At 36.2% G+C, this 26,169-nt stretch overlaps 1 protein-coding gene across 3 annotated transcripts in view; it reads right to left on the bottom strand.

The window, feature by feature from the left end:
• Window positions 1–18,864: 18,864 nt before the first annotated feature.
• The window catches only part of papola (poly(A) polymerase alpha), a 31,536-nt gene continuing 24,231 nt past the window's right edge, over window positions 18,865–26,169 (bottom strand). Inside the window, exons 19-23 of one of the 3 annotated variants that reach the window (XM_056480825.1) lie at window positions 24,034–24,227; window positions 23,448–23,504; window positions 23,238–23,294; window positions 23,118–23,153; window positions 18,865–20,078 (exon numbers count right to left, since the gene is read on the bottom strand). In XM_056480825.1, the coding sequence (XP_056336800.1) occupies window positions 19,983–20,078; window positions 23,118–23,153; window positions 23,238–23,294; window positions 23,448–23,504; window positions 24,034–24,227 (440 nt within the window). In that variant the 3' untranslated portion in view covers window positions 18,865–19,982. The remainder of the gene's footprint in view (window positions 20,079–23,117; window positions 23,154–23,237; window positions 23,295–23,447; window positions 23,505–24,033; window positions 24,228–26,169) is intronic. The other 2 variants (XM_056480826.1, XM_056480827.1) reach the window with 2 other exon arrangements.

The raw sequence follows: 26,169 nt of genomic DNA, 5'->3' as shown, positions 1-26,169 counted from the left end.
CTTTGTTGACGTCAGTTTAAAGGCTTGGCTGAAATATGCTTAGCCATGCCCTTTTAACTGTTAATTTGCTGCAAGCGAAAAATAAGAGGAGTGCAAAAATAAATAAAAGCTTGCAGCACCTTCCATTTTACAGAGACTTTAAAGGGAACTCAGGTTATCAAGACTTGTTTTTCTTGATATAATTTAAATGATGCGTCTTGATTAAAAAAATTCGAAAATAAAACGAGAAATTAATGTTACCTTTACGTTTTTTATACATATCCTGTACATTTGGACCATTATTTTCAATAATGTTAAATGGTTTTACTCCTACTGGTGCTCTATTTGTTTCAAATTCCCTTCACAATAGATACAGATTCGCATCATGGGCGGGGCTTCTTACTGCTTGTTGACTCTAGTTTTGTTGCTAAATGGCTAACATGGATTTTATTAAGAGATTTACTGTGCTGCTTTAGGAAGACTGAAAAATAGTATAGATTCATTTATTAGATCCTTTCAGAGGTGCACCCAGCTCTGTGAGTCCATCGACTCCTCCAGAAACTATACCTGGATGATGGAGGCTTTCAGCAGTGCTCCTCACCAAGTCAAGTCTAGTTTGATGAGCTGTTGTCCCATGTTGGCACGAGAATTTCCCCTCCAGGACACCAACAACAGGCGCTATGTCATAATCACGACCCTTCGGCCGCCCACATAGCACTGCCGATGTCTATTCGCGTCTTTGAATTGACTTAACATGTAAATCACTCATGCTTGACGCTTCTTCTGCATTTGGTGTTAACGCACAGCTTTTTAGTAAAGCACAGCTACTGAAATAGCACGCAGGTGAAGATAAATTTGAGCGGTCACTTAAACCTAATGCCGTGTTTCTACACAAAGAGTCTAAATGCTCTCGGATATATAGATGAAATTCGCTCTGAGAAAAGACAGGATGTGAACATGCCAACACTTGTCAGTCACTGAAGAAGAAAGTTCAAACTTACTCAAGAAAAGACCTGGCGATTGGTCAGTTTAACTGCGGTTAGTAAAGCCTGATTTATACTATTGCGTTGAGTGATTGTTGTACTCCACAGTGCATACCTTGCATGTAGATGACACCGTTGTGAGCATTTATACTTCTGTGTTCTGTCTTTGCTGCTCTGCAATAACACTTCCGAAATCCTAGTAGGCAGTAGAGTTTCTATAATTTTCTTTGCTGGTGACTTGAGTTTATGTTAGAAATGTGTGCGATGCTACTGTATAACTCAAACGTGCTCTTATTCAGGGAAGAACGAGGCAGGAACCAGTTCATTATCTTGAATCATAAAGTAAACATGGCTATCGGCCCCACTCACATTCGTCACTGCTACCAATCACTGATCTTGCGCTTTGCGACATGTAGTTACATTTTTTGAGAGGTGTACATCAGGTTACAGTGAAGGGTATGCAAATTTGTGAAGGCTATGCTGGACCTACCACTTCTAATTAGATGGAGAAGAATAAACTGGCCTTAAGAGTTGTGATAAATGTCGAAATAGCTGCCATTTTTATTGTCTAGCGTTGTTAGCATCGTCATTTTTACTGTCTAGCATTGTTAGCGCAGGATTTCACTCAATCTCCATAAACATTTATTGTTAAAATGTTACTCCTTGTGGGGGAAAAATCAATGGTAGTGCAGACCAAAATTTCTTTGATGGAAAATTAAACCAAAAGCAGCACAATGTGGCATTATTTACCAGAGTAACTTGCATTGAAACCTTACCTGTTGCCGCATCTTCCCATCTACATTCCACTCAACCTGCAGAAGAGACTTTTTACTATTTCAATTATAATAAAGTGTTTAGATTTAGTTGGTTCATTTTTAATGATTCATTTTAACTGCAGTTTGGCACTTTCACTCAGGCACCCCACCTACCCCCCAGTAGAGAGTATTGACAGGAAAGCGTGGGGACCAGAGAGAGGAAGGATCGGCATAGGACCACAAGGCAAGAATCGATCTCAGTTCGCCGTGAGCACTGGAGTGCATGTGTCAACGCACTAATCACTACACCACTGGCGCCGACTACATGGTAGACTCTGAATCAGAGTATTGTCTTAATCGTATTAAAATTGGATTATTGTTGTCCATGTTAACGTACTCAGTCAGACTATATTTCATGTATAATGTTTCATTTACTCCTGACATCACACCATAAATCCATATATAGCTAGTTTGCTATCTTTATTCATAATAATGCATTATCAACTAACCCCAGAGATAAGAAGGATATCAGTTTGAAATCAAAAGCATGAAAGCTGAATACAGCTTAGAAAATACATAGATCACACAACATTTTTGGTGAAAACGTACGTGAAATGATCACACTTCTGTTCACAGTGAGAGAGAGAACTTTACTGTGCATGTGCTGAATACATGTCATCACCTTGAACTTCAATCTTTTGGGGTTTTGTGCATTTGCCCTTGTTCTTATACAGACGGGGCATTTTCATGTTACATGATTGTATGTAGGTGGCTCAGTGGTTAGCATTGTTGCCTCACAGGAAGAAGGTAGCTGGTCCGTGTAGGCATTTCTGTGTTGAGATTGCATGTTCTCCCCATGTTCACCTGGGTTTCTTCCAGGTGCTCCGGTTTCCCCCACATTGCAAAGACATGTGCCATAGGTGAATTGGATGAACTAAATTGGCTGTAGTGTATGAGTGCGTGTGAGTTTGAGAGTTTATGGGTGTCTCCCAGTACTGTGTTGCAGCTAAAAGGGCATCCGCTGCATAAAACATATGCTGGATCACTTCTTGATGTACTGTATAAAGTAAATGAGAATGTGCTGTCAGATCATGACGATATGCTGTTTACATGACAAACTCTAGTGTAATTCACTTGTTTGATCAACTATAGTCAATTGTGCAGGACTTTTGCCTAGATATGTGTCTCAAAGGCACTGCTTTTAACACAACTACTTTAAAGTTGGCGTGACAGTATTATCTGCAACACTAGCCTTGCGCCTTCAGATCCTTTCATTTGCCCTGATCGTTCTTCCTGTGTCTGAAGCACATTGTGATTTTTTGACTCGTTTTCTGTAACACTGATCCTAATTACACACCCCAAATGAAGCGAGAGCGGCTACGTTTAAACCGGAGCAGATCGTCATTGTCTGTTTGGCATTTGGCCTTTGTGCCTATGCACTTAAATTACATCCTGACAATCCCAGCATGCATTAGAGGACAGAGAGAGAGGGAGAGAATGTGTGCAAGAAAGTGTAACTTGTCTGACATCTCTCTACCAGGCTAACTCGCGTTTAAAACAAAAAAAGGGAACCCGCTGAATCCCACAGAACTTCCTGTTCACTGATCGCGTGAAGAAAGTTAACATTCCATTGAACGTGGGAAATTAAAGGTCTCTGCAGTCAGACTTATTCTCTCCGGACCTGAAATCAAGTGAACCAACTCCTTTCAGCCACTACTGAATAGAGTGAAGCAGGGGCGCCCCTTGATTGAATAATTGATTTTCTGGAGCGCTCTATGTTTAAGAGGGATAAGACGACATCCTTCGGCTGTAATGATTGTAATTACTGCAATGACTGCTCGTGTCAAATATGACACTGAAAGGACTGTTATTAACCTTTATTATCCAGCCAGAGAAATTTGAAAAAAAGGGTGACAAGAGGCTTGGGTCTTTTTCCCTTCTGTGGCCCGACGCGTGGATGAACTGATCCAAGATGAGCTCAATGGTGCTGATGTTCAGCAGCTGGTTAATTGACTGTGTAGTTTGATTCACTGAGCTGTCCGCTGTATTGATTCTTAATGTTCACTCCGCCCTTTAATCAAGCGTAATCGACAGCCGACCAGGCAGAGCATCAAGAATGAGTCTACAATGATTCAGGTGTCAATATCTTACGGTGTTTATTTGCATAGCCAACTGGTGGACAGAGGCCTGTTGCACAAAGCCAGCTTGTGTTTTTACCCAGGTTTTTTGGGTTCAAGAATTAGGTTTTATTAGGTCCTGTTGCTGTTGTAACTTAGGCTACACAGGTAATCTGTGTAAAAAGAGATTGCATATATATATATATATATATATATATATATATATATATATATATATATATATATATATATATATATATATCTCAGAATACTTTTCTGCAAGATTTTGAATTGCCAACAAGTCCAGATATTCAGCATGCCAAATATTTCACAGGAGTCAGTGACACATCATCGATTCTCATATTGCATCTATAATAATTCTGTCAGTTGTGTGAATGAGCACCAATTGGCCACAAATGGAAATAACTTGTGCTAAACTTGTGCAGTGTGAACCACATTATTTGACTTTACTACAAATTTTTACAAGGTGGGCCGTTAGCTCAACGGTCAATCCCCCGACCAGGACATACACACACAATTTAGCTTACCCAATTCACTTCTAGCGCATGTTTTTGGACTGTGGGGGAAACCAGAACACCCAGAGGAAACCCAAGCAAACACGGGGAGAACATGCAAACTCCACACAGAAATGCCAACTGACCCAGCCAGGGCTCAAACCAGTGACCTTCTTGCTGTGAGGTGACAGCGCTACCCACTGTGCCACCGTGCCCTCCCATGCACATTCATTTTTCAGAAGAAAATGTCCAGAGAGGAGGATCTGACTGAAAGACATCAGTAACTCAAATAATTAATATTATTATTTTTTTTTTTAGATATCCACACAAGAGCATCTATGAATGCACAAGCACCTTGAAGCAGGTGAGCTACAGCAGCAGAAGTTCAGACTGGGTGTCAATCCTACAATTCACATGCTTACCAAAACTAGACTGCAGGAGGTTAGAAAAAGGTTGCTTAGTCAGATAAGTCTCAATTTCTGCTCCAACATTTGGATGGCATTGTCAAAATTTGGCGTTAACAGCATGAGAGCATTGGATCCCTCCTGCCTTGTTTCAACAGTTCAGGTCAATTGGGGTGTGATGGCTTAAGGCAGCGGTGCTCAACCCCATACCAAACACACCTGCCTGTAATTATCAAAAGCTGTTCAGGTCCTGATTATTTGGTTCAGGTGTGTTTGATGAGGGTTGGAGCTGAACTTTGCAGGAAGGTAGATGTCCAGGAACAGGGTTGTGCAGCCCTTGCTTAAGGGATATTTTCACGGCACACTTTGGGCCCCTAAGTACCAACTGAGGGTTGTTTAAATGCCACAACCTGCCTGAGTATTGTTGCTGACTGTGTCTATCCTTTAATGACTATAGTACGATGGTAGTTTCCTGCATAGATAACACTCCAATCAGCAAAGCTCAAACATCTCAGTCTTGAGTTTACTATACATTCATAACCTTAAAAGACTATTGGGATGTGGTGGAACAGGAGATTTACATTGTGTATGTGCGCTAACAAGTCTGCAGCAACTGTGTAACAACGCCACATCAATATAATGTGAACAACACAATCTCACGGCAGTTCGTAACTTTTGGAATTAGTGGCTAATTCGTATGAATTCGTTCAATCTCATTTTTACAATTTAGTATGATTTGCTCATCCCCCAATGACAGTTGGGTTTAGGGGCGAGTTTGAGTGCCATGCCTCCTTTTTATAATCGTACATTCTTGTATGACAGAACTTGTACGGATTCGTAAGAATTAGCCACTAAACTGACAAAAAGTAAAATACTTACATTTCCTTGTGAGATCAGGCTGATATGGACAAAAGTCAGATCTCAGAGCCCCTTTACTAAATCCCTTTACTGTAAATATTTTAAAGCAACTGAACTTTTCTAGTCATCTTAAGTTGTCTGTCAAACTGACAAAAAATAATATAGTAGAATGTAAAAATATATATATTTTAAAAAATCGCGTCAATGTATATTTTATGTTTAATTAAAGTGTTTTACTAAATTATTCAGGTTTCAACTTAATTTTCAAAGTTAAAATAATTTTAATTTGATGAATGAAGTCAACCTAATTGATATAACTTGAGATTACTTGCAAAGTTTAATTGGTTCAACTTAATAGGCCTACTGTTATTGTCAGACAATGTTTAATATTTAAGAGAACCAGACTATCTTTAGGTTGCATCGCATTTCTATTTTCAGACTGTTTCTATAGTTTTTATAATAATAACAATTTTATTGCCACACTTTGGCAGCTGTGCTTATTTGCATATTCAGGCATCAATTAGCCCTTTGAGCTTGGCAGTTAAGTGGGGGGGGCAAAAAAAATGTGAGGGGTTGTGGAGGTGGGTCATTTGTGTTAAGTAGTTAGAGTTTAAGTTAATTTATTGTGTGTACATTTATTACAGTGTACATTAATCAACATTCACCAAGAGCGTAAATGTATACTCAAATTAGCTCAAAGACTAGTTTTCATTGGTGGTCCCTCTGCCTGATGTTAAAGGCCATACCAATAAAAATACAAATTCAAACTAAAAACAATACTCAAATAAGAAAACAACCAGAGAAGCCATTTCTTAAAACTATACTTAAATGACTTAAAATTTACACTTTCACCAACAGATTGCAGTATCCACTGATGTGATGCTTTAAAAGAAAAACAAGCTTGGCCAAAATGCGTTTTTCTACCTTTAGTACCTTTTGTGTAACTTAATAATGATTAAATAATGATTAACAATTGTGATCATGAAAAATCCAATCATAAATTTGAATAAAAATGTTAAATCAAGATAAAAAGTTGTATTTGTTTACTACATCTTAAAATCATATCAAAGTCATTCAGGTGACCAAAAAATAAATAATAATAAAAATTAACACAGCGGAAACAAATGTAGAAATAATGATAAAACTATTATCATTCATTCATTTTCCTTGGTTTTGTCCCTTTATTCATCTGGGGTCTCCTCAGCGGAATGAACCGCCAACTTATCCAGCATATGTTTTACACAGCGGATGCCCTTCTAGCTGCAACTCAAAACTGGAAAAGATAAAACTATTAACGAAATTCACTAAATTTAACAGAATTCATCAAATCCATTGATAAACCAGGGATGGCCTTTATCCACCAAAATTATCGCTTTCTGTGACTTTTAAGTAACTTGAAAAATTCAAAAGAAAATATGCCAGATTTCTAGGAAATAAGAAAACTGATTACTTATTCAGAAAACCTCTGAAACTGATTACTATTCTAACATCACTGACAAGACGTGTTTTGAAGCTTTTAAATTAGAGAAGTGAACAAATAAAGAAACACCTGGAATATGTTTTAATAAACGGGGGAATGGCAACATCTGTTAAAAACTGTGGGGAAAATGAGGTAAAAACGTTCGCGTTTTAATTGGGATTTTCTCATGAATAAAATGTAAATATCAGCTTGATCTTTACAAATGGTTTCAGCTATACTTTATGCAGACTGTCATATATTAATCAACAAATATTCTAATGGTAGATAGAAAATCGATATTTAAAATTAAAAATAATTAAAATTAAAATTATATACATAAAATTAAAACGACACCAGTCATTTTATGCTTAATAATAAATGCAACATTACTTACATCTCAACTAACTGTTGAACTCTCAAAATAGAAACATGGGGGTTTGGTGTACTGTGTTTCTGTGGTGTTTTACAGACCGCATTGTGTCCAAGCCAAGAACTAATTACACTTTCTCATCAATGCTCAGAAACACCTGAAGAGCAGACGTCACCGAACTCAGGATATTGTTATTCAAATGTTTCCTCATCAGCGTCTAACAAAGACCAATTTGCATGGCATTTTTAAATAATATCCAGCACTTAGCAGGTGCTTCTTGTCACTAACAGAAAACCTTTCATAAACCAAATTTGTGCTTTTTTTTCTTTTTGGGGGCGGGGGTATGCTAGTATTGGGACGGGTTGTGTTATGAACATTGTTTTAAGTTTATTAAAAGTAACAGAAGGTATTTTTTTTTTCTTTTGAGTTTCACGTGAACATGAAAAGGTCGCATTGCCTGAAGACATAAAGGCGGTTTTTCAACAAAAATGACAATGAAAACAACAGCGACATCTGCCGGTAAATCTGTGTAATTATCGCACACTGACAACTAATCGATGTTTAAAGGATTAATTCACTTCCAAATTGATAATTTCCTGGTAATTTACAAATTCTTTGAAGAAAAGGATCGTTATTTTTTGCTAAGAGCTTTAAACATCAGCTGGTATCATGCAAAGCCACTGAAACTGATATAGGCTAAGCTCAAAGAAAAATCCTGAAATTAAAAAAAAAAAAAATAATAATAAAAAACTACATTTCTTTTCGAATAAAGCATGAAAGAAATTTTGGATGACACAGGGCCCTTAAATTATTTCCATTTCAGAAGAACTAATCCATAACGAAATATTTTTATCCATTCCTGCTGAAAAAACAGCTTTTAGCTGATCGACCAGGCTGTTTTTAGAGGGGTTTTAGCCACTTCCAGGCTGGTCTTAACTATTCAAGGTATTATATGAGGGTAAAATAGACTTTATTATAATAAATAATTCACTTGTACTTATCAGGGTATAATAGACTGCTGGAATTACCAGATAAAACCAGCCCGAACAACCTAGCCAGGCTTGGAGACCAGCCAAAATTAGCTAAAGGTCCAGCTAAAACCACTTATTCCAGCTGGTCTCCGAGATTTACCAGCCTGGAAGTGGTCAAAAAAACCCTTTAAAACCAGCATGGTCAAACTGGCCAAGCAGCTTGTTTAAGATTTTTTTTCAGCAGGGATAAAACTTTAAGGAACAACCCGATTTTAGCTGGCCAGGCTGGGAGATGAACAGCTAAAACCAGCTTAACCAGCCTAGCCAAAACCCGCTATATGTCGAGCTTAAACCAGGCTGGTCAAGCTGGGTTTTAGCTGGTCATTTTTCAGTCTGACCAAGACCAGGCTGGAAACCAGTCTGGAAATGGCCAAAACCCCTCTAAAAGCTTAGGCTGGTTTAAGCTATTAAACAAAACAACAAAATAACAACCAATGGAGTGTTTTCACAGCTATGGTGGATGGCAATAGGCCAATGGCACTGAAATGAACTAAACTTGAATATTTAGCTATTGAAGTTATCAAAGTGTAAAAAATTGTCAGTTTGTCAAAATGTTTGACCTTTTCCTGCCTACTAAGTCATTATCTATATGATTTAGCAGCTTCCACGTTTTTGTTTTTATGGTTTAAACAGCATACACAAGCACATTGTATTCAGTAGATAATTCCATACATATCCAGGTAATTCTTTATCTTCGGGCACTTTTATGTCCTTTGATCAAATATCCAAAAATAGATATAATTTTGTTCAAATTCCTCTTTCTTTGGCAAACTAATAATACAACTTTTTTTTTTTAAATACTAGCTTTCTATTATATTTCTTCATGTTATTTAACCTCCTTTTAGGTTTCAATATTTAGGTTTTCACCTTGTCGCACACCCAGAGTTTTAAACTTCAACAATGAAAATAACATTTAAAAATATTATTTACCTGGTAAATATGAATGTATCCTAATTAAGCAGTAGTGAAATAATTTAAATATTTTATAGTTATTAATGTCAGACTATTATCAATATTAATTTTTATACAAAATATAGCTGTAACACAGTATCAGCGTCATTTCCACCACAACACTGTAAAGTCGTTTTAAAAAGTTTGTGTGAAAGTTTATTTAGGTGGTTTCTATGAAAATGAATAGTGACATCTGAGCACATGTTCAAGATGGAGGAAATTTTAATTTTCATCAACACTTGAAGAAAAATCACGGTAAACGTTGCTTGATAAGGTAATACATTTCTTCTACATCATTTCCAAACATGCTGTACCTTCAAATGTGTTTTTTTAAATCAAACAAAATTAAGGTAAATAAGAGTATTTTGTATACATGAAATGCTAGTATCAATTCAAAGATAATAGGTGAAGCTATCTTTCATTTTTAAACAATAAACTGTAGAAATGTAAATTCCACCACACTGCCCCCTGTGATGGAAAAGACAGCATGTGGTGGAAAGGACATTTATGGTTACAAAACACAATTGATATGGATTGTGAAAGTACAGGGGTTGGACAATAACACTGAAAAACTGGCCAATTTAGTGTTGGAGGTTTCATGGCTAAATTTGAGCACCTGGTGGCCTTTCTTCGCTGATTTTTCATATCACCAAGAGCAGAGTGTGAAGGTTTAAGAAGTAATAGCACAGTTTTGCTTAAAATATTGCAATGCACACAACTTTAGTCATATGGTGACATATCAGAGTTTAAAAGAGGATAAATTGTTGGTGTGCATCTCGCTGGCACATCTGCGACTGAGACAGCAAGTCTTCGTAATGTATCAAGAGCCACAATATCCAGAATAATGTCAGCAAATCACCAAGAAGAACCACATCCAATAGGATTAACTATAGATGCAAGAGAGGGATTTCTGAGTGCTAACACCGAAAAACATAAAACCACAGCTGCCCAACTCTCTGCAGAATTAAATGTGCACCTCAATTGGTCGGGAGCTCCACAGGGTCAATTTACATGAACGACTGTTATAGTCAAATCTTTGCCCACTTGAGCCAATGCCAAACGCCTCTTTCAATGGTGCAGCAGCCAAAATCTTGGGCTGTGGAGAATGTGAAACATGTATTGTTCTCTGATGAGTCCACCTTTACTGTCTGTCCCACAGCCAGGAGAGTTACGGTATGGAGAAGCCCCAAAGAAGCATACCACGCAGACCATTGATGCCCAGAGTCAAGCATGGGGGGATCAGTGATAGTTTGACATGCAATATCATGCCATAGGCCCAATACTGGTGCTAGATCCTTGGAGCATCACTGCCAAGGACTACCGAAGCATTCTGAAGGACCATGTGCACCCAGTGGTTCAAACATTGTATCCTGAAGGCAGTGGCATGTATCAGGATGATAATGCATCAATACACACAGCAAGACTGGTAACAGAGTGGTTTGATGAACATGAAAGTGAAGTTGAACATCTCCCATGGCCTGCACAGTCACAAGACCTAAATATTATTCAGCACTTTGGGGTATTTTGGGTAATGAGTCTGGAAATGTTTTCCTCCAGCAGCATCACGTAGTGACCTGAACACTATTCTGCGAGAAGAATGGCTCAAAATCCCTCTGGCCACTGTGCAGGACTTGTATATGTCATTCCAGAGATGCACTGATGGATGGTATATTGTTCGCAAATAGAGGCCCAACACCATACTAATGAATTATTCATTAATTTATTTTCTTTTCAGCTTAGTCTCTTTATTCATCAGGGGTCGCCACAGCAGAATGATTCGCCAACTTATCCAGCATATGTTTTACGCAGCGCATGCCCTTCCAGCTGCAACTCATCACTGGGAAACACCCATACACTCTCATTCACACACATACACTACGGACAATTTAGCTTACCCAATTCACCTATAGCACATGTGTTTGGACTGTGGGGGAAAGCCGAGCACCCAGAGGAAACCCACGCCAACATGGGGAGAACTCCACACAGAAATGCCAACTAACCCAGCCGAGGTTCCAACCAGTGACCTTCTTGCTGTGAGGTGACAGTGCAAACCAATGAGGCAGCGCATTGCCCCATTAATAAATTCTTGTTCTCTAAAACTAGGCTTTTCAGTTTCATTGTCCAACCCCTGTAGATGTGTAATACTTTTTTTTTAAATTAATTTATATAAAATTGGAATAATAATGTTACTGTTCATTTGTTAGACAAATCAGTTTTTTAGATCAATCTCAGTCTTATACATTCAAAAAAATGTGTGGTTATGCTTAGTAATTTTGTAAAATTAGTTTAATAAGTGTGAGTTTAAGAGTTTAATCATTTCTCAAATAAGTACCAACTTTTTCTCTACCTTAACACTGATTCAATGTCATTTCCACCACCACCCTGTCATTTTCACCACCACACACATTTTTTTAAAAATATTTAAAAAGAACTCATCACACATTAACAATTTATTCACAATGTATGAGTTCATGCTATATTTAATATACAAATGCAATGTGTTTATTTTCTAATCAGCTCTTAACCAAATTAATATTCAATTTTAGAGTGTGACAAGTGTACAATTCAGCATTTGGTCCTAAGCAAGGGTGTAGGATTGCTCTACGCTTTGGTGGGGACCTATGAACCACCTATAAAATTTGAAATGCTAGCTTACTCTGAGAGATTTGGAGAACGGGATCATATTATTTATACTTTTAAATTTAGTAGTTTATTGTGCAGTTAGTGTTCAGACCATATTATTCACATACTATATCAGCTTGCTATAATGTTATATTGCGCGTCAAAAAACACTAGCATAAATGTTACCATTATTATGATGGACTTACCTAAATGTAATTACTGCCAAGCTGCTCTTACCATGAAACATATTTTGTTGGAATATAGAAAGTTTGAATACCATTAGACAATTTTTTTATAAGGAGAGTACTTTGATGGACATTTTTAAAAAGGTACCACCAGGAAGAATCTTAAATTATTTATCAAAAATTGAACTGAAAAATCATTTAACTTTAAATATATTTTCATGTGAACTTTATTTATTTCTATCCTACATATTTGTCAAAGTAACTTTTTATTCTTATACGAATTTGTTTTTATCATGTAACATGTTATAGCAGGGAGAGGCACAGCCAATCACAATACTCATATGAGTTTTGGGGGCAGATCGACTCGACTAGAGAATGTGATATAACCCTGTGGCCAGGTTTATGTTGACTGCGCAATTTTTTTAAAGGTAATTACATTATTGGTGGGGATATTTTAGTAGTCATTGGATATTGGTGGGGACATGTCCCCTCCGTCCATGCTAAATCTACACCCCTGGTCCTAAGATACTAATTTCATTGACAAATGTATAATTATTGTGTACATTGTGGAAAGATTGATTAAACTAAATACAAAAATATTCTTAGACAATTTTTGACTGCTATTGTTTATTTCATTTTGAAATAAAAGCTGTATATTGAGATGTGGTGGAAATGACATTTGTTCATTTCACGATGGAAAAAAAGTTAAATATTAACAATTTCTCTTATCAAAGTTTGTCCTCTTACAGATCTTAAAACTGGACAAATTGTTTAAACTCAGAGGCTGTTTTGTTACTTTTTTGTTTTGTTTGTTACCTGCAAAGTTTTTTTGCTCAACTTCACAAGGCCAAAGGTGCCCATAGTTGAAGAATTGCCCATCCAGTATGTCCATAATGGCAAAAGTCACAGACCCCAAAAAATGTGAATGCTGCTAATTCATAATTACTCAGTAGGCAGGAAAAGGTCAAACATTTTGACAAACTGACAATATTTTGACATCTTAAAAGCTAAATATTTGTTAAATATAAGTTTATATGCTATATTCATAAGCTAAATATAAGTTTTGTCCGTTTCAGTGCTATTTATACCTGCCTTTTCTGAATCGTGGCCTAAGTGAAAACCTTATTTGACTCATCTCATTGTGGTCTAATTTTCTTTCCATCTTATGTTAAAGAAAAAGTCTCATTCATTTCTTTTGTGTTCAAAAGAAGAAGCTAAAAATGCAGATAAGCGATGTGTTCATTTAAGACTGAACTTTATTTCTTTAAAGTCTTGAGCTTACAGTACATGCACAGCATGAGATTTAATATCAGCGAGCTTTAGAAAACCCATGATAACATGCACTTAACGAGCAACAAAAGTTTGGTCTAAATATGAGAAAATATCTCTATCTAGGCCTTTGTCGGAGCAACTTAATGAAACGAGCCCTTCCTCTACCCATAGTGCTTTGCTCTCATTAAAGCCTAGATGTCTCGGTGAAATGGTACAATGTGTTTTTAACTTCTGAAGGTTTTGATGTGAATGAGACAGACAGACAGCCCTTTTATTTCATGAACATGGCATCGCACTTTGAACACAGCAATGTTTTAGCGTGAGTACTTCATTAACGTGAAGGTTACGCTTTTATCACCTGCGCCGGAGCCGTCAGTGAAGAAGAGAGCGATGGCAGACAGACGCTCTTTCTGGAGAAGGGGAAAAAACAAAACCGCAAGCAACAGACAAAGTGAAGCGTCGAGTTACTGAGCCTCATAACAACTCGAAATGAAAAGAGGCTGCACATATACATGGATGAGTAAATCCATCTGTTAAATGTAGACAAATAGGCACTATGAATGCCTTTTTATGAAGAAAAAGATGTTAAATTTATATAGTGTGAAGTCTGATGTTTGAGAAAATATCAGGGGTCACTAACTTTATTCATCGTTTTTATGGCGAAATTGTAGAAATAACTCTTGATAATATATACATCGCATTAAGAGGGATTAATATTCATTGTTGGACAGCTATCTTCATATAGAGCTGGTCATTTTATATGAATGGGGTGGCACAGTGGCTCAGTGGTTAGCACTATTACTTCACAGCAAGAAGGTCGATGGTTCAAGTCCCGGCTGGGTCAGTTGGCATTTCTGTGTGGAGTTTGCACGTTCTCCCTGTGTTTGCATGGGTTTCCACTGGGTGCTCCGGTTTCCCCCACAGTGCAAAAAACATGCGGTACAGGTGAATTGGATGAATTAAATTAGGTTCCTCCACCAAACCAATATATAAATCATATCAACATTTTTGGGATAACTCCTTTAATGGGAGGATCACTTATTTAAAACGCATATAACTGTTTATTTGACCTCTTAGTGTTTCTGGACTTAACATTCCTGGGAAATACAGAAGTTTTTATGATATAAACATGAAAAGGGGTCCAAGTGACATGAATTTGCACCACAAAAACATCTTTGGATGAAAAAAAAATCATAGATTTAATCATAGGAAAAAAAAAACATTTTCCTCTCCTTCTTTTAACTTCTTGCCAAGACCACAAACTTAATTCATTCTGAATAATTACTTTGGAAAAATCATCAATTCTGTTGGACACAAAACGTGTAACTTCCAAGGTCATTACATCAAACAAAATCCAAATCAGCAGGTAGAGATGATTTTTAATCATTTAGGCAAGGCAACAATATTTATATAGCACATTTCATACATAAGGGTTAATCAATGTGCTTTGCAAACAGGTATAAAAGAAGTATAAGAAAATAAAAACAACAAAGATTAAAAATAATTAAAAACAGATTTAAATGTGTTAAAACAGGTTTAAAAGGAATGAAAAAGAAAAGAAAGACATAATTGTGTGATCTGTGGGACGTAGCACAGTGCTCATTTAGTAAAGGCACAGCTAAACAGATGTGTTTTCAGTCTTGATTTGAATGTGCCTAATGTAGGAGCACATCTGATCATTTCTGGAAGCTGATTCCAGCAGTGGGGGTGTAGTAGCTGAAGGTGGGTTCACCCTGCTTTGACTGAACTCTTGGAATTTCTAATTTACCTGGGTGATCTATTAGGTTTGTATTCAGTGAGCATATCTGTAATGTATTGAGGTCCTAGGCCATTTAGAGATTTATAGACAAGTATTAATATTTTATAATCTATTCTGAATATAACTGGGAGCCAGTGTAAAGACCTGAGGACAGGTGTGATGTGCTCCGATTTCCTGGTTATGGTCAGAATCCTGGAAGCCGCGTTATGGATGAGCTGCAACTGACTGTCTGACTAACTGTCTTTTTCAGGAAAGCCAGTGAGGAGTCCATTACAGTAATCCACTCTGATGGTGATAAAAGCATGAACAAGTTCTCACTAGAAACTAAGTATCTAATTCTTGCAATGTTTTTGATATGATAGTATGTTGATTTAGTAACTGCTTTGACATGACTGAAGCTCATATCTTACTCTAGAGTCACACCAAGATTCTTGACCTTATTTTTTGTTGTTTGACCCTTAGAGCCAAGGTATGCATTCACCTTGAGAACCTCAACTCGGTCACTAAAAGCAATGACTTCAGTTTTGGCACATGCAACTGTTATAATAAAAAAAAATAAAAAATGTAGTTGTTTCTTTAACTTTTAATGAACTGTTTACTGAACTGGCTAGCACAAAATCAGTCAAAAAATAAAATTTACCAGTCATCTAAAAAATGCTGGGTTGTCAATGCAATGTTGGGACAAATAAGGACAAACACAATATTTTCAAATAAATTTACATGACACATTTAACCCTACTGTTGGATTTGTCAATTCTATCATTCTATCACATTCTAGCTACGTTTAAAGATTACATCATTTGTTTAATGGGAAAATACTTTCGCCAAGGCCTGTTTAATGTCAACAATTTTATAAAAATTTTTAATAATCTGAAGTCTTTTAGCTTTAGTTTTGACATAAACTTGCTGAAAGACACATCGTTTGAAAGGCTGCTGGCAAAAGTAGGGAATTGTGCAGACATTCTATAGGTTTCCATTGTTTTTATTGTCGTTATTCTTCACATACAAACCATTGGAATATTTTTAGGCTCAGGACCTTCATCCTCATTCACTTCCATTGAGTTTTAGACATTGAAATTGGCTCGTTATGCTGTTGATGATGCAAACAGATATTTTTTTATTACATTATTCTACTGTTTATGTATAATCATGAACACACTTGTTTGTAGAACAAGACCGTTTTCTCCTGTTTGTCATTCCTAGTCATTTCTCCCACAGGCTACTAAAGTTAGAAGTTCTAAAACAATCACAAACACAAGCACTTCCACGTTAAAGAATAAGGTCAACGTGTTAACATGTTCTTTACAATGGATCAAATAAAAACATGTTGAAACAAATACATTGCAAATAAAATTATAAATATTTTTGGAAAGTATTGACAAAATTGACATTGATTTGTAAGATTTAGGTGAGTATTACAAAGACGGTTTATTCTGCTGTGGTGACCCCTGATAAAAAAAGGCACTAAGCCGAAGGAAAATTTAAAATATAAAAAATAAATAAATAAAAAATCCCGAAGTGCATTGGGATAAATGGTTACACAAAGTATACACTAGCCTTTTCAGGACTTTTGGTTTTAGTAATGATCCTAAATAATGTATAATTACAAGCTGCTAAACCAAACCCTAGATCTGCAATACGTACATGTTGCTGATTAGTGTAATTACACTGTAACAAGCACCAGCACAAATGTGTGACCAAGCTTTGCTTAAAAAAACATTTCCACTGTTAAATCGACACACCTAGCACCCAAACTTAACATTCGTCAAGTGGGAAAAATTTAGAAATGTATTGTCGAATGTAATGGTGTTATTCAATAGTTAGTCAAAGACTTTATTTTTCAGTGCACAGCTATGATAATGTGAAATGAAATAGGTCAGTGTTTCCCAACCCTGTTCCTGGAGGCACACCAACGGTACATATTTTGATGTCTCCCTTATCTGCCCAATTAACCTCAGGTTTTAAGAGCCTTTTTTAGGTTCTGATAAGATGATTCGGGTGTGTTTGATTAGGAAGAGGTTGAAAATGTGTACTGTTGGTGTGCCTTCAGGAACAGGGTTGGGAAACACTGGCAAAGATTGACTTTCAGATTAAAAAAAAAATGAGTAAGAGTTCATTAGAAATATCTATTTATAATACAGTGATATTTCAGTTAAATTTAAATATACTAAACCTTTATAAGAAAACCTATAGAATCTCCCCACAAATCACAAAAACAAAACTTTATGCCATTCTGATAAATCAACCACATCCCAAAGGTGATCTATTGGATTGATATCTGGTGACTGTGGAGGCCTTTTTTGTGTACAGTGAACTCATTGTCATGTTCAAGCAACCAGTCTGAGATGATTCACGCTTTATGACATGGTGTTACCCTGCTGGAAGTAGCCATCATAAGATGGGTACACTGGGGTCATAAAGGGATGGATATGGTCAGCAACAATACTCAGATAGGCTGTGACGTTGACACAATGCTCAATTAGTACTAATGGACCCAAAGTCTGCCAAGAAAATATCCCCCACACCATTACACCACCACCATCAGCCTGAACTGTTGATACAAAGCAGGATGGATCCATGCTTTCATGTTGTTGACGCCAAATTCTGACCCTACCATCAGAATGTTGCAGCAGAAATCGAGCCTCATCTGAACAGGCAACGTTTTTCCAGTTTTCTATCATCTATTTTTGTTGAGCCTGTGTGAATTGTAGCCTCAGTTTCCTGTTCTTAATTGACAGAAGTGGCATCCGGTGTGGTCTTCTGCTGCTGTAGCCCATCCGCCTCAAGGTTATTGCCTCTTTTTTTGACCATTCTCTGTAAACACTAGAGATGGTTATGCGTGAAAATCCCAGTAGATCAGCAGTTTCTGAAATACTCAGACCAAATATTCGTCTGTCTCCAACAACCATGCAGCATTCAGTCACTTAAATCACCTTTCTTCCCCATTCTGATGCTCAGTTTGAACTGCAGCAGATCACCTTGACCATGTCTACATGCCTAAATGCATTGAGTTGCTGCCATGTGATTGGCTGATTAGAAATTTGCATTAAGCAGTTGGACAGGTGTACCTAATAAAGTGGCCAGTGAGTGAGTGAGTGTGTGTGTTTGTGTGTATGTGCGTGTGTGTGCATGCCTAATTACACTATCATGCCTAGTTAACCTGATTAACCTAGTTTAGCCTTTAAATGTCACTTTAAGCTGTATAGAAGTGTCTTGAAAAACATCTAGTCAAATATTATGTAATGTCATCATGGCAAAGAAAATAAATCAGTTATTAGAAATTAGGTATTAAAACTATTATGTTTAGAAATGTATTGAAGAAATCTTCACTCCGTTAAACAGAAATTGGGGGAAAAAAATAAACGGGGCTAATAATGAACATAATAATAATAATAATAATAATAATAATAATAATAATAATAATAAATGACAAACACACACACACACACACACACACACACACACACACACACGCGCAAAGACACACACATATACATACATTATGTATTCATTATATTTTTTAGTCAATAAGTATTGTGAAGTAAAAATCATTATAACAACCGCACTACAGTTAAAAAGTGATACAAAATAAACAGAAGACCAATTTCTCTTTGCAACAATGTAGACTTTTATTTGTGAAAAAGTACAATACCTTGTCTTACAAATAAGCGTATGAAAGAACTGAAAGAACATTGCAAGGCCATAGGAGGCGTTTCACAGGAGTGAATCTGTGCTGACACCACAGCTGGAGCGGCAGCTTTACACCAAACCATACAGTCAACACAGACCATCAGGACAAAACACGGGAGTAAGAAAACTTTGTACAGATTCCAAAAAAAAAAAAAACTAAATCACTCTGCTGTCCCAATAAAACCATCATTTCTTTTTTTTCCAAATCCAAAATTCTCCAAATCACCTCAATGTTTAACTCCATCTGCCATTTTAAATCACAATAAATCAATCAAAACTCCACATTAGGAAACAAAATCCCAGCATATAAGAGAATGGAGCCGTTTAAAGCAAATAAAAGTGTGGATCTCGTCATCTCTTATCTGAATGAATATATACATGAAGACATGATCAAAATAAAACGGCCAGCACTGGTCTCCTCAGAGCACGAATCAAGAGCATGCTGGGGAATACTAGCTATTCCGCTCCTAATAACCCCCATAATTAATGTCCTGCTAAGACGGCGGAGCAAAAACCATGGTGTTTACGCTAATCTCAGACTGATTTGGTTAAATTACAGCTGCATAAGTGAGCTAGAATCATCTGGACGTCCTCTCCTCATCAGATTAGTGCGGTCATTAGTTGAATGCATCTCCACCTACCGAGCACGCTTCATGCTCATCTAACACCCTCAGCTCTGTACAACATACACAGGTTTGGTCTCTAGTGGACCAACTGTACCCTGGAATATAAGAATTACAAGCCTTTTCGTTGATTTACGAACAAAAAAAAAAAATAAAGCGTCAGGTCAAAAGAGAAGGATAGCATGTGATCACACAAACACATTAAATCACATTGAGGATTTAGTTTTTGAGGAGGATATAATGTTTTTTGTTTTTTTGCACAAGAGAAGGATATAAGAGAGAGGAAAACAGGGAAGTGTGTGTGGAAGAACAGAGCTGCCCTCTTGTGGAGAGCCGTGTTGCACGTGTGCAGGAATCGAGGGGGATTTTCACCTCCTGAGATTGAGACGGGCTGAAGACTGAGCCGCTTCTATCTGCTGAGTCGGAGCTTGATCGAATTCTTGACCACAGGGATGGGGTTGCTTGGGAGGATTGGAACGTCCGATAGATCAGTGTTGGAAGTTTTCTGCAGCAAAAAAAATATGTATGAGATTAAATTCAATTTTGGAGATTAACCTAACTAGTGAGAATGTACTGAAATGAAAATTCTGGGCCGAAACCAAAAAGTCTGGATGCGCTTGGTCAAAAACCAAAAATGATTTGTAATATTTATTTATTTAATAAATATAATTTTGTATGACTTTTTACATTTAATGTACAAAATGAAATTAAAACTAGCCATATGATTTTGTTACCTAACATTGTAGTTTTGTGGTGAACAATACATCTGTGCATGCCATAAAGAAAAAATAATAATTTGCTCTTTAAATCTTTAATTAAAATCTGAAAATTCACTTCCAACTGTTTGATTTCAGTTTAATTTTCAGATTACGTCTGTCTGAGGCATTGGGCGTGTCTAACATAGTTAACCACGCCACTCCAACTGACAGTTTTGACAACAAACAGAAACAGTGAGCAGGTGGTGTCCTTTAGATTGTAATAACTCCCCAAACCCTTTTCCGGATCTTTCTTAATGAAATGCCGATTTTATTAAATCCAATCACTTTGCAGTAGAAAAAACAAGCCACGCCCACTGTTTTCTCATTTAATATTCAGTTTTATCTCGGATCTGCATCACAATTTGGAAAAAAAAAACGATCGCAGCTTCCAGTTCATATGGACTTTAACCAAAGATTCTAGAATAAACAAGACATGTCACTTTAAAATTTAACAGTCTATATGGCGAATGAAGCCCCGCCCACTAGTACAGCAGCCAATCAGCGATTGCTATGGACTGGCGATTCTCTGGGGGAGGGGCTAAGACCAGATGGGAATTTCTACAGATGCGGTGTGATTTGAATGTTTAGAAATGAAACTTAAAACAGTTGTTGATTAAATTTATTGGTGATTAATAATATGAAATTTAATCGTAAGATTGGCAAGCAATTTTGAAAACTTTGAAGTTTCCCCATTCAAACAGAATGCCCAAGCATACTGCCTGATTGGCTTACTTTGTTTATTTTACAGACTTACAATATGCTGTTGTTCTATTGGAATTTTCATTCCAAATTGGACGCCACGCCCTCTAGTGGCTGTTTACCCAAAGCACACTAGAGTGTCGCCTCTTGGTGATTCTTTGCTCTTTGATCACACCGAATGCACTTTTTGTGTTGAGAGGCGCCTTTTTTGAATGGTTTACTAACGGCCGCAAGCGTTTTGCGTGCTGCTTATGCTTATTTTAACTGCCTCTCATTTTTCGCAGTTGAAAAAAGTAAACTCTTGAGCGGAAAAAGCGAGCTACGTCAGTCGCGTCATATCATTCTCCAATCAAATGAAAGCCGGGGTTGAGGTGACTGCAGTGTTTAAGTTGTCAAGATGACTACAGAGACTTGTGGTTGCCGTTTTGAGTAATCCAGAGCTGGATGACTCGCAAATCTTGAATTTCACAATATTATTAAATATTAAAATTATACCAATATCAACATATCACGCACAATACGCAGCTGATTCAGTCTTTGCCTAGCAACATAAAAGGCACACAGCGCTTCTTTTTTTCTTGCCAGCAAAAAAGGCAGTGTGGTGCGCCTTGTGTTTTTAAAACAGAAAAGCGCATTCGGTGTGATCAGCCTCTTAACAAAATAACTAAGATTAGACTGATTAAAAAAAAACATGCCTTTAAAATAAGCAAATTTTCACAAATGGACTGAATGGGGGAAATTTTAACGGTCAATATGGCAAATGAAGCCACGCCTACTAGTACAAGAGCCAATCATCGATCACCTATCAAACAGACATCACACGACAGCAACTACTCAAACGGCCACAAACTTGTAAACAAAGAGTCTGTAATTTCTGGAGGAGATTCACCACCAAGTTGTGAATTACTTAAGAAAGCCAGCGAGATCAGATGATCATTATTTAGAGTGCACTAGCTCAGGCAAGCTAAAAAAAAATGCAATTTTGTTTGATTGGAACGTTTAGAAAGGAAACTTATAAGACAGTTGTTTATTTTATTGGTGATTCCAAATATGTAATGTAATCTTAAGCTTGACAAACCTTAAGTTTTGGAGAATTTGATTTTCTCCCTATTCAGACAGAATGCCCGACTGCCCGAGAGGCGTTTCAAAAATGCCCGCCAAGACACTTTTAGACATGATTTGTGAAGAGCCCCTTATGCCGCACACGTATATTTTTGGCAAGAGGGTCAAAACAAAAATGGGTCAAAATAACTGATTTAACGTTTATGCCAAAAATCATTAGAATATTAAGATCATGTTCCGTGAAAATATTTAGTAAACTGCCTACCATGCACAATTCAATGTTTGATTACTAATATTCATTTGCTAAACACTTAATTTAGACCACTTTAAAGGCAATTTTCTCAAAGTTGAAATAGTTTAATCTCAGCCAAATATAGTCCCATTCTAACAAATCCTACATCAATCGAAAGCTTATTTACTGGTGACAAAATTTTGAGGTCCAGAGTCACTCCTTACTGACAGTGAACGAGTCGCGAGTCGTCAGTTTACCAGCATTGCCATGACAGCACAGTAGCACTACAGCAAGCAACAAAAACAAGTAAGCTACATAGATATGTACTGTCAGTAACTTGAGTGGACTTTGCCTTTCCAGTGAGCATGTAAAGTAGAGTGGCATATTGCGATATTTTGAACTTTAACAGTGTCTCGTGTTCGCAACAGCTCTTGCGATTTGGTCGACGCATAAAAAAACGGCCTTTGCATAGTGCATTGAAATTATAGCTATATAGCGCAATGCTTTCTGCATTCGATACACACTTCAACAACATTACTCATTTTGGGCCCATATTTTTGTCTTTCAGTCGATCATTTTCAGCAGCCGTTTTTTTGACAATGTCTTTAGTTCCTTTTCTATACTTGGAGGACGTACATGGAGGATGAGAGAGCTCCAGGATTTCATCTAAACCATCCTAACTTGTGTTCTGAAAATGAACAAACGTCTCAGGGGCTTGAAATGACATGAGGGTGAGTAATTGAAAACAGATTTTTAGTTTTTGGTTGACCTAACCCTAAGAACAAGCCATTACCTGAGCAAGTGGAACCTTCTCTGCTGTGTCCTCTGCCTGAGAATGACAGAAAATTGTATCATCATTTCCACAAGTTCCACTAATAATCATTAAAACACACTGCTTCAATGATTGGCTCACCATTAATTCAGTCTCTGTTTTCAATTCTCCATCTGAAGGAACCACTTCAGCGATCTGCTTAAGATTAAAAAAATACAACAATCACGACACAGAGACTGAAACTCTGAGCGATGAAGATAACAGACAAACTGCCTCTTCAAGTTCAGAGGCCAAGACGGAGAAAAAAAATTGTGGTTTTGCTAACAAAAAGAAAGAACAATTAGCCATTACCGCTGGAGCCACATGGCCATCAGTTTCACCTGAGGACTTTGCTTCTGCGGCTGACAGCTAGAAGAGCAGGATTTAATTAGATTTTTTTACATATTCATGACTAACTTAAATGTTCAAATGTGATGTGTGTGAAAAAACACATTTATTGTCTTAAAAAAACAAGATGTACAAATATATGAAGTATTTGGTTGTAATTATTCGCATTTACTGTGCAAGAAGACAAGTAATCTCACTTAAATACCAATAATTACAACAAAAAGTTGAATTGTTTGTACAACTTGTTTTTTTTTCATAAATTAAGTTTCTGTGAGATATAATAATGTCCATATAATGCTGGAATAAAATAACATTTTATTGGTAACACTATTTTAAGGTGTCCTTGTACTTAATATAGTAATTAAAATTAATTATGAATAATAACATCCAACCAACCCAAACCAAATTTGTATTCCAACCCTAAACAAAGTACATTTAATTCATTAACATTACTCAGTAGTTAAATAAATAGTAACAAGGAAACCCTAAAAATCTATATTTATAAAGTACTTTTTTTCTATTTTTTTTTTATAAGCGAGGTTTATCTTACATCCTCTACTTTGGCTTTCTTGGTCATCTCATTCTCCAGGGCAGAGGCAGGTCTCTTAACGGCAGGTTCAGCAGATAAACATGGACTGGGCAGAGGGTTCTGTTCAGAGGGTTTCTTTTCAGACTGAACGGGTGAAGTGGGCTGAGGAGGGGCAGCTCCTTTTCCAGAGCCATTGCTGCTGGATGTCCCATCAACTGCAATGACCCAAAAATAAAAAAAAAGTTACAAATAATAGTAGTTTTAGAAATATTAATGATGATAATAAAATAAAAATATAACAATATGTAAAACGAGTAAAGACGATAAAAAAATTGCATCAAAATAAATATAGACCGTACACATTATGTATGCGTGTATGTACAGTTGAAGTCTGAATTATTAAGCGCCCCCCCCCCCCCTTTATTTTTTTCCCCAATTTCCAAGAGAGAAGATTTTTTTAACACATTTCTAAACATAATAGTTTTAATAACTCATCTCTAATAACTGATTTATTATATCTTTGCCATGATGACAGTAAATAATATTTGGCTAGATATTTTTCAAGACACTTCTATACAGTTTAGTGACATTTAATGACTTAACTAGGATAAATAGGTTAACTAGGCAGGTTAGGGTAATTAGGCAAGTTATTGTATAACGATGGTTTGTTCTGTATATCGTTAAAAAATATAGCTTAAAGGGGCTAGTAAATTTGGCCTTAAAATAATTTTTTTTTTTTTAAATCAAAAACTGCTTTTATTCTAGCCGAAATAAAACAAAATAAGACTTTCTCCAGAAGGAAAAATAGTCAGACATACTGAGAAAAGTTCCTTGCTCTGTTAAACATCATTTGGTAAATATAAAAAAAAAAGAAAAAAAAAAAGAAAAACAATTCAAAGGGGGGCTAATAATTCTCACTTCAACTGTATGTATTAATAATGTTTTTCAACAGATTTATAACTAGATATTTTTCAAGATACTATTATTCAGCTTAAACTTCAATTTAAATGCTTAATTAGGTTAATTAGGCAAGTCACTGTATAACAGTGGTTTGTTCTGTAGCCAATTAAAATATATATTGCTGAAAGGGGGCTAATAACATTGACTTAAAAATGGTCTTAAAAATTAAAAAACGCCTTTCATTACTGCCAAAATAAAACTAATAAGATTTTTTCCAGTAGAAAAAATATTATTATCAGACATACAGTGAACATATCCTTGCTCCATTAAACACAACAATATTTGAAAGAAATATTTGAAAAACAATAAATATTTCACAGGAGGGATAATAATTTTGCCATCAATTGTATGTAAATATGCATGTATGTGTGTATGCGAGTATGTATATATGATTATGCGTACAAGTTCACAATTTTATTAGAATAGTTCAAAATTCAATTATTAGGCCTTCTGTAATTTTTTTTTTTTTTAATTTTCCAAATATTTCAAATTCAGTTTAACGGAGAGAAGACTTGTTTTAACATTTTTAAACAATAGTTTCAATAACTAAACCAAACTAAAATTATTCCAGCCATACTAAAAGAAACTTTCTCCAGAAGAATATATTATAGTAACTACTAGAAAATGCTCCAAAAAACATCACTTGAGGGATATTTAAAAGGCTAATTACTTTGTCTTCAACTCTTTAAACACTTTTTAAAAATATTTACATATAATTAGCATTATATATGCTACAGGGTTTCTGCAGGTTTCACCATGTCAAATTTCAACTTTTGTTATTTCTTAGCCACATATTTCAAATAATGCGTCCAAACAAGCAAACTCTGGTTGCATATACAGACTTAAAATAATGAGTTAATGAATTGTACTTTCGTTTAAGGTTTTACTGAGATGTATTGTTGGTAGGTGTTGGCCTGATTAGAAAAATAAGATCCGTTTAAAATGATTTAAGACCTACAAGACAATATTTCAGTGAATTCTTGAAATTTAAAACATTTTAAGACCCCACGGACACGGGGTGCCCAAACCTTCTTATATGAAGGGTCAAAAACTAAACATCTCATTAAGAGCCGTGGGCCAAAGATAAATATACCAAATTATGTTACATTAAAGTTGCCATGGGTCTTTTCCTAAATATTTAAGAAATAAATGGAAAACATCACTTTGAAATATTAAGTAACGCAGTATAACTTTTTC

This window comes from Danio aesculapii, chromosome 20 (assembly GCF_903798145.1).
Source record: "Danio aesculapii chromosome 20, fDanAes4.1, whole genome shotgun sequence".
In the NCBI taxonomy this organism is placed as follows: Eukaryota; Metazoa; Chordata; class Actinopteri; order Cypriniformes; family Danionidae; genus Danio; species Danio aesculapii.
Note: the sequence above shows the minus strand (reverse complement) of the source record. Positions and strands in the feature narration are given on the sequence as shown.